This window comes from Bidens hawaiensis, unplaced genomic scaffold, assembly GCF_021521415.1.
Source record: "Bidens hawaiensis isolate Kalapana, Puna unplaced genomic scaffold, B.hawaiensis_p1.1 tig00028432_1, whole genome shotgun sequence".
NCBI classification, from domain to species: domain Eukaryota; kingdom Viridiplantae; phylum Streptophyta; class Magnoliopsida; order Asterales; family Asteraceae; genus Bidens; species Bidens hawaiensis.
Genome location: NW_027494634.1, coordinates 44855 through 55075, shown reverse-complemented (window position 1 = coordinate 55075; position 10221 = coordinate 44855). Strand labels below are relative to the sequence as shown.

At 41.2% G+C, this 10221-nt stretch overlaps 1 protein-coding gene across 1 annotated transcript; it reads right to left on the bottom strand.

Annotated features, from left to right (window-relative positions):
• Positions 1 to 1088: 1088 nt before the first annotated feature.
• Positions 1089 to 1761, bottom strand: LOC143576947 (uncharacterized). Its single transcript, XM_077060920.1, has 2 exons — positions 1468 to 1761; positions 1089 to 1394 (listed from the first exon to the last, which is right to left on the bottom strand). The coding sequence occupies exons 1-2, from the start codon at positions 1759 to 1761 to the stop codon at positions 1089 to 1091; spliced, it is 600 nt and encodes a 199-aa protein (XP_076917035.1).
• Positions 1762 to 10221: the final 8460 nt, after the last annotated feature.

Genomic DNA, 10221 nt, shown 5'->3' with positions numbered 1-10221 from the left:
ACACTGAGTTCTTTTGAGTTTTTAAAACTCAAAGGGATTCTCATTTGAAGTCTCCCCTATACATATATATATGTATGTATATATATGTGTATGCGTATGTGTGTGTTTAATGAAGAACTATTTAATAATTGATGAAAAACAAAATACCCTATTAAATTATATAATCTGGACGCACAAGAAAGGAAACTCATGAATCTCGTCTCTTAAGACATAAGGACCTGCGATGGTCAACCGGTGGTGAAGTGTAGAAAAAAGCGAGAGAGGAATAGATGATAGCATAGAGTGATTGCATTAACCCAACAAACAGGAGCGCACATTTTAGTATTTCAATTCACAGACGTGTCCAACCAACGTGTACACCAAAAATAAAAAGATCAGGTACAAATAAAACAGCATCCTTTATACATCACAATGCATAAAACAACTTGTAGAGCATAAGATACAACCTACCTATGCTGCATAGAAAAGTTCTCTTTTAATAATTGTGTTGTTACTTTAACTATTACGCGTATTTGATCGTTTACTTAATAATCTTGGTTAACTAACCTCCTCCATAACACTTGTTTTTTGAATTGCTATTAGTTAATAATCTACTGCCTACGTGCCAGTTACGTAGCAATGTAGCATTACTTTTTGAGTAACTAAACCTAAGCCCTTTCACAACACATGGCCTAAAGACATTCACCTTAAAAGGCATCAACTCTTTATGGATTGTTAATCAAATAACATTAAAAAATAGAATTTAGCAATGAATGGCGTATCATTTTCAGCTCAATTAATCCACATACGTGAAGACAAACACAGAAGTAGTATATATATGTTGTACAAACAGTATTGTATCTTGACAAATAGCTAGCTAGCTAGCCCGTCCACATGCTGCTCATACTTAACAACCAGTTTGCCATTCGATCCCATGGCAGTACGTTCTCTGTCAGTAGGAATACTTTAAATATTTAAGTTACAAGCTACATCGATCATATTATGCATGCATATATCCTATCTAGCTTCTAATTCAAACCCCATATATGTATATATGTATGTATGTATATGCCTAAGACAGTCGATCTTAATTACCAGCTTAATTTTGTCTATTTGTTTGATGACCAAATGTCCCACCAGTTTGAACATGAGTGATCAAAATTAAGACTACCCAGCTGGTCAAAGGTGTTTTCATGTCGGCTTATTTCTTCTAATTCTTTATCTGCACCCTCCTGCATATTGTTGTCTAACTCTTCTTTAATCGGAATAATGGGGTCATCTTCATCTGAAAATATAGCCATGTCATGTTCCAATGCCCCGCTGAAACCGTTCAACTCTAACTCTGCGGCTTCAGACCCACTGTCTAAGTCTTTGATTTCATGAGGCTCTTTTAGCTGATTACATAGGTTACTTAACTGTGCGTACGTTAATTAATTAGCTAATTAATAACAGTACAAATTAACTGAAAAGCAAATTAGCTATACGTACCTGGTGGAGCAAGTCATGTTTCTCTTTCTTTAAGGAGTGGAAGCGATGATTTAAGGTGTCATAATCGGCTTTGAGATTGTTGTAGTCTTGCTCCACCTGTTTTGACTTCCATCGAGCCCTTCTGTTCTGAAACCATATAGCCACCTGCCGTGGGTGCAGACCCAGCTCTCTAGCCATCTCCAGCTTCTTCCTTGGTTCCAGCTTGTTCTCCTTCTTGAACACTGACTCCAGTGACTTTATTTGCTCATCACTAAACCTCCTGCAGCTCATATTCTTCCTGTCCTTCTTTCCCATAACTTCATGATCTGTAGTTGTAGCTGGTGGTGAGGATCCTATGCTCTAGCTAGCTTGTGATTGTTTTGTTTTAGGATGATGCATGTAATTTGATGATATTGTACGTTGAGTGGTGTTTTAAAATACCAATTGGAAATGATTAAATGGCTTCAAGTGGCGTGTGCTTTTCAACTTCCTTAATTGTTTTCCTTTTTCTTATTTTCACAAAACTACAAGATGCTACTAAATATCATAGTATATATTAATATCAGTTGGAACGAATCGTGTAAAATATGTCACAATATTATAAAATATATATAAAAATTCAATCTGGTGCGTACGACATAACATGTGTTAAGGTTTACAATTATAAAAAGGACGGCTCTCAAGTCTCATTTCCCACCAGCGTTAATATATGCATGTGCAATCGTAACCTTAAAACGTGCACTTAGGATAAAACCGAAACAATTAATTAATGGTGTTGAAGACTGAAGAGTAGACGTAATTAATTTGCAGAGTTAATACTAATGTAAAAGGCGTTTCTCTCTCTTTCTTGCAATATATGTGTAACGGATCAAATAAGATAATTACCAAAAATTCAAAATATAAAAGTTAAAAATTTCTATCAATCAATCAAAAAAATCACACTTTTTCTTTTTTTCTTTTTTCTTCTTTTTTTCATATATGTGGGAGGGTTTATTTGAAAACCACAAAGTTACATAAAAACTATACCACCGGTCATTCAATTTTTTTTATTTCTTTCAATTATAAGGTTAGAAATTTAAAGCAAATAAAAAAGTTATATATATATAGGCATCTCATATCATGAGATGTGTGTATATAGAGTACAAGGTACATGTATATAACTTTATGCGCTACATATAGTTTTTTAAATCGTTTTTACATATCTAACAAATAAAATGAATGGAAATATATATGTATATATATATATATGTGTGTGTAAAAGTTGATCAAAATCTTTGTACAATAAGTTGATGTTGTGGGCAATGTTAATCATTGCGTATGGTTTGGGACACCTAGAGGTGGTCAAAAAAACCGGTTACGGAACCGGTTTGGCCGGTTTAACCGAAAACCGGTTTTTTAAAAACCGGTTTTTTTAAAAACCGGTTTGACCGGTTTACGTAACCGGTTTACGTATCGGTTATAAGTTTTGGACCCAAAACCGGTTTTATAACCGGTTATAAAAAAACCGGTTTTTTTTTAATAACCGGTTATTAAAAAACCGGTTAACCGGTTTTTAAAATAACCGGTTATTACCGTTATAAAAAAAACCGGTTAACCGGTTTTTTAATAACCGGTTAACCGGTTTTAACCGGTTTTCGAACGTTACCAAACGGCCTTATAGCCGTTTTTTTGTGTTTTTGACCGTTTTTTAGCCGTTTTTTTTTGGTTTTTTTACCATTTTACCCCCACAAACATCTATATATAGTTTAGGTTGGGTATTGGTTAGATCACACTTGATTATACAACTCCAAAAGCTCTAAACGTTTATTTCATACGCGATTATACAACTCCAAACGCTCTTCTTTCGTAGTCGTTTATTTCATACTCGAGTATACCACTCTTAATTCGTAGTCGATTATCATGGCCTCCCAAAGTGCTGCTTCATCGGTCAACATGGGTGCCTCGAACACGGGAGAAACCGTCGTTCGGGTCATCCCCACGAAACGAAACCAAGATATTTGGCAACATTTCGACCTATGCGAAATGTCTAACGGAACCCAAAAAGCTAGATGCAAACATTGTTTGAAGTTTTATAACAAAGAAGCAAACTCCAGTTTAAGAGCTCATGTAGAAAAGCCCTCTTGCAAGGTCTTGAAGGACGAATCCGGAAGTAGTTCGCAGCCGGAGATGACGAATCAAGGAACGGTGTTTACGTACGACCTTGAAGCGGTACGTCAACAGTTTGGCAACTTTGTGATTCAACAATCACTTCCTTTCAACCACTTCGACAACCCTCAATTCACGCAGATGATGCAAACGTATGTTCAACCACGCTACCAACACGTAAGTCGTTCGACCCTTAGAAGAGATATGCTTAAAGCATGGAAAAACGCTAAAGCCGAACTAATTTCATACTTTTCAAACTTACAAACTGGTGTGAACTTAACCACGGATGTGTGGTCGGTACCTAATGGTTCTCCCGACTCATACATTTGTGTGACGGCTCATTGGGTTGACCCCCGGTCGTGGCAAATGATGAAACGAACCGTTGCGTTTCAATTGTTTGATTACCCGCACACGGGTAGAAATATTTTTAAACTCTTGGATAAAGTCATTCGACAATACAAGATTGAAGATAAAATCTTTTCAATATCGTTTGATAACGCGTCCAACAATACGGCCGCGGTTGGCCATTTAAAATTAAAGTATAAACCTATCTGTGATGGAGCGTTTTTTCATAGCCGATGCATTGCACATATTATCAACTTGGCCGTGCAAGATGGGTTAAACGTGATCGAAACGCAAAGAAACAATTTTAAAAGAATGTTACGAGATGTTTTTAGCAACAATTCAACATTTTCAAGATACAAAAAATTTTGTGAAGAAGCTAACTGTCAATGGTTGGGGCCTAACTGGGATTGTCCAACAAGATGGAACTCGACTTGTGAAATGTTTGAGAAAGCCATCCAACAAAAACAATCGTTAATTGCGTTTCATCAAATTTTGTCAAATAGGGGTAAATGTGCACCGTACGATCCTAGAAACTGGTTATTGATTGAGATCGTTACGGAGGTTCTTCAAATTTTTAAATCTTGCACAAGTAGTTTATCCGGGGTTTACTATCCAACAAGCCCCATTGCTTTACCAAAAATTGCTGTCATGTGCACAAAGTTGAGTGACCTTCATTGTAGGGGTGCACCTTATTTTGATATGGGTGTAAAAATGAAAGAAAAATTTAAAAAATATTTTCAAGAACTACCCGCTGTTTTGACCTGTGCTGCTGCGTTAAACCCTTGCATCAATGTTGGTGGTGTTGAAGCTTTAATAGAAAAAATTTGTGATGAGCTAGGGTTAAACGACGATCAAAACCCCTATTATAGCCAAACTTTAAAGAATGATTTCAACACCACCTTGGCAAACATGTATGATGTTTACCTTACAAGATACGGGTCGTCTTCCCAAATTCATGACTCGTTAAGAGCTGTTGCCCAATCCCAATCCCAAACCGACCTTGAAATGGGGATGTACTACATGATTTGGGAAGACGCCGGTAAACGTCAAAGGGTAAACACCCCAAGCAGTGAACTTGGAAGGTATGGTGGTACCAACTTTGTGAAACACATGACTCCGGATGAATTTAGAAGTCTTGATTTGCTGGCTTGGTGGAGAGGTAAGGAGGATGAGTTTCCGATCCTCGCCGCCATGGCCAAAGATTTACTAACGGTCCAAGCTTCCACGGTAGCTTCGGAGTCTGCTTTTTCTGTTTCTGGCAGGGTTATATCGATTAGGAGGACTCGACTCACTCCACCAGCTGTAGAGATGTCGATTTGCTACAAGGATTACTTGGACTCTTTAGACAGGGCACAACATCAACGCTCACTCGAGGGGGAAATGGACTATGAGGCGGCCTTGTATGAAGACGAGGTCAATCAAGGACACACTCAACCAATGACCGATGAAGAAGCCGCGTACGACGATTACCTAAGGAATAGCTCGGGATCGGGTAGCGAAGAAAATGAGTAACAAACATCAACTTGTTAATGTAATCGTGTCTAAACATTCTTTAATGTTTGTATTTTTGAGTTACGAATATGCGATAACGATTTAATGTTTGTATTTTTAATGTAAAAGCTATAAATGAAAGTTATGTGTTTTTAATCTTCCAAGCAAAGAATGCTAACAACGAAACCCTAAACCCTAAAGCAAAAAAAAAAAAAAAAAAAAAAAACCGGTTAACCGGTTAGACCGGTTTTTAAAAACCGGTTATAAAAAAACCGGTTTAATAACCGGTTCTAACCGGTTTCTAAACCGGTCCAAACCGGTTTGGCCGGTTTGAGTTTTCAGCAATAATAACCGGTTAATAACCGGTCCGGTTATTAACCGAACCGGTTTTTTTCTGGATAAAAAAAACCGGTCCGGTTAAAAACCGAACCGGTTTTTTCAAAAAAACCGATTTGTGCACCTCTAGGGACACCCCGATGAATAAAGGGCTAAGTTTGTCAAACAAAGCTGACACGGTGAATAAAATAAAACATAAATAATGAAAAAGAAAAAGAAAGGTGATGAATGAAATTTAGACAGCCCAACTCTTTTAGGAAAACGACTTGAGGGTTTGTCTTAAACGGCCATTATTGCATTTCTTTTAGTATGCATGCATCCCAACAAAAGAAAAGGGAAAAGGAAGTGATATTCTTCATAAAATTAATGATTGTGGAGCAAGAAATTAAAGAAAAAAACATAGCATATGGTATTTTTCACTCCAATCTTGAAAATTTTGGTATCAAGACCTTAATTGTGTTGATGTTGACTATGTGACATTGTAGGGCATCGTGAGCGTGGTTATGGGGTGACCTGGCTAGGAGACATAATAAGTTTTGTACAAATTAATTAAAGCATTTAATGAATGATATGACGATGACAAACATGAAGAATACCGGGCCATAGGATAAATTAAGTTGATTGTTTACAGCCTGACACTAGTAGGAAAGATTGGTTCAGAGTCATATTCATAATGATTAAATGATGAGTGAAGAGGTAGGTCCCAGCAGAGCCCAGTTGGACCCGCAAGACTCACCTTGAAGAGGAACGTCTGCGCAGAAACCAACTGGATCCGCAGGACCAACCATGCTCAGAGACGTGACGTCCTTACGCGCAGTACGCAAGCTGTTCCCGCAGAAAATGCCTCCCAATGGTGAAGGACTCCGCCTGTCCCCGCAGCCTCGGATACAAGCCATCAGGGAAGGCCACCCGCGCAGCAAGGCTACACGCACAAGGCACTTAGCTCTCAATCACTCAGTGTCACCTGAAGGAATGAGCAAAGCCGGGAACAATCCCGCACAAGGGCGGGAGGGGGAATACTCCCTCCCAAATAAGCCAGTCCGTACGATACGGGAAGATCTTCTGTACTGTACCTGACGAGGTATGGGAAAAAGATCTGACTAAAGATACGACAGCTTATTGACCACAGTATGGCGAGCAGCATGCTCCTGTACTGTGTCACTATTAGCCGCTGCCTACTCACCAACTACTGCCATACCACGTGCATAGCCGGCAGTTGGTGGAAAAGGAATAGTATACAGCAGGCCTGGTCACTATCAGCCGCTGCCTACCCACCAACTACCAGCAGGGCACGTGCGTAGGCCACTATTGGTGGAACAGGAACACTGTAGCAGCCGGCCACACCTCCTTGGAAACCTACCTTCGGCTATAAATACCACAAATTGTATGACCATCTCATCTTATCTTATATCATCATAATATACCTGATATCTGCTCTAGCAATCTCTTAATATACATTTATATTTAAAGAGCAATCTAGTCTGATTCTCACGCCGGAGGGTGGTCACAAGGAGGAACCCCCCCCCCCTTCTCAATGACAAGCTCACGGTGTCTGTTTTGCAGGTTATCAGAAGAACCATCTTCCCTGGGTCTAACCCCTCGTGGGAAACATCTATCTAACCCCCAGGTTACCAGTAATCTGCCCGGGGTCCGGTTAGTGTTTCTTCATTGGCGCCATCCGTGCATAAAGCTAGAACATTTTTCTCCAGTTTTTTCAAACTTCTCGAAAGATGGTTAAAGAAATTCCGGTAACCACAACCCCAGCTACTGGGGGGAATACCGGCAACACAGTTTTTACAAACACTACCCCGGCTACCCAAGCCGGGGCAAGTGAAGTAAATTTTACGAACACTACCCCAGCTACCCAAGCTGGGGCAAGTGCAGTAAATAATCGCTCACTGGGATTCACCGATACCCAGTTAGAGAAACGAACAAGACTCCCCCGCCAAACACTCGATGAAGTTAAGGCATGGGCGGAGGCACGTCAAAAGGAATTCCAAGCTGAGTTGGACGAACGCTTGCGTTCCGTCCAACAGGCTGACGAATTCGAAGAATACTGGGACGATGACTCGGAGGAGTCCGACTCCGACGCGAACCCTCGCCGTAGGGCAAAAGGGAAACGTAAGGAAACGGACTCCCAACCGAGAAGGCATTTTGGAGAAGCCTTCAAACCAAAAAACACAGGTGGAAGTCCACGTGACTTCTCCAAAACATTCAGACCAAACGTTGCAAATGCGGGAACGTCCAAATTTGCAAGGGACATTGCAGAAGCAATCGCCCCAAAAAGTGCCAAACAAATGTCCAGCATAGGCACATATGATGGTATATCCGACCCAGATGATCATTTGAACAGATTCATAGCGGGGGCAACCGTCAGTAGTTGGACGGAACCCACGTGGTGTTACATGTTCCAAATGACGCTTGTCGGGGCTGCTAGAGCGTGGTTCGATCGTCTACCGGTCAACCACATCTACGACTGGGCAGACTTCCAACAGAAGTTTAGCCAACACTTCAGCCAGCAAAGAAAGTATACCGAGGAGCAATGGACAATCCTCAAGTGCATTCGAGAAAAAGATGAATCTTTGCTAGACTTCATCACTCGCTTCAACTCGAAGAATCTAAGTCTGGGTAACATTAGCGAAGATCTTGTTCGCGCTGCTTTTATTCAGGGCGCGAACGACCCAGAGCTCATCCGCACCTTAACGGGTAAAGATGGCATGCCATCCACATGGGATGCCATCATGACAGCAGCTAAACGCTTTGCGGAAACGGAGAAGCAACTGGGTAGAGATCTCCCACAGAGCACAAACCTCTACACCCAGAAAACAAGAGAAGACAACGTCCTTACCGCCCGATTAAAAAAAAAGCGGAAGCTAGGCATTTGGCAGTCAAGGGTAAACTTTGACACCTCATCCGGCTTGCAGCATCGGTTAGGCGGAAGGGATAACGTACAGTCAAACAAGAACTCCAGATGGACGCCGCTCACCAAAAGCGTCACCGAGATATTTGCTACTGAGGAGCTCCCATGGCCAAAGCCTCAAATAATCCGACATCGTCACAACGCTGATCGGAGTAAATACTGTGACTTTCACAGGACAAAAGGCCACAACACCGAAGAATGCATAGACGTAAAGGACATGGTCGAAGCATTTGTCAGCGATGGGACGCTCGCGCACCTCGTGGCGCATTGAACGCTGAGCAGGCTGATGCGTGTAGAACCCCAGCTGGGGAAAACACGAATAAAAATTCCAGCTTCAATGTGGAGACTACATGCTGCGTAAAGAACGAGATCCCGAACCAGGTGCGTATCGGCTCGATGGCACTCCCATCCCAACATGGAAGGGAGCTCAATTACACAGTTTGCATGTAAATCAATTCATTTGTAAAGAAAAGGCCAAGAGCCACTTCTAATGGAAATGATTCTCCTTAAAACATCGACGCTGATGATTTTACATTTATACTTTATGAACTATCAACACTAATGCCGGTTTTCACCGCATACATAAGTGTGAGTCGTTGCATGGGGAAGGCGGCAAAACCCGCATAAACCCAAAAAACGACAAACCTTCACGCAGGTCAGTTGAAGGGGAAAAGTTCAGTCATCTTACTAAATGAAAGTGCCGGTCTATCCGCATGAATCATGATAGAGGAAACTGAACACTAACCTATTGACAACCGCGCGTCGAACGGTTAATTTATTCAACACGGATATGCCGGTTTTCACCGCATAATTACGTGAAGTCGTTGCGTGGGGAAGGCGGCAAAACCCGCATAAACCCAAAAAACGACAAACCTTCACGCAGGTCAGTTGAAGGAGAAAAGTTCAGTCATCCTACTAAATGAAAGTGCCGGTCTATCCGCATGAATCATGATAGAGGAAACTGAACACTAACCTATTGACAACCGCGCGTCGAACGGTTAATTTATTCAACACGGATATGCCGGTTTTCACCGCATAATTACGTGAAGTCGTTGCGTGGGGAAGGCGGCAAAACCCGCATAAACCCAAAAAACGACAAACCTTCACGCAGGTCAGTTGAAGGGGAAAAGTTCAGTTATCCCATTAAATGAAAGTGCCGGTCTATCCGCATGAATCATGAAAAAGGGAACTGAACACTAACCTATTGACAACCGCGCGTCGAACGGTTCAAAACAGAATTTATAACAAAAGGATGAGGAAAACCTACACGCAGGTCAAATATGGGTAAAGTTTAGCCATCCTACTAAGTGCAAGTGACGGTCCTACCCGCACAATCACGAAAGAGGAAGCAAAACTTCACACCTACTATCTACCACGTTCAAAGGTTAACTTATCCTCAAAAAGGATGAGGAAAACCTACACGCAGGTCAGATATGGGTAAAGTTTAGCCATCCTACTAAGTGCAAGTGACGGTCCTACCCGCACAATCACGAAGGAGGAAGCAAAACTTCACACCTATTATCTACCACGTTCAAAGG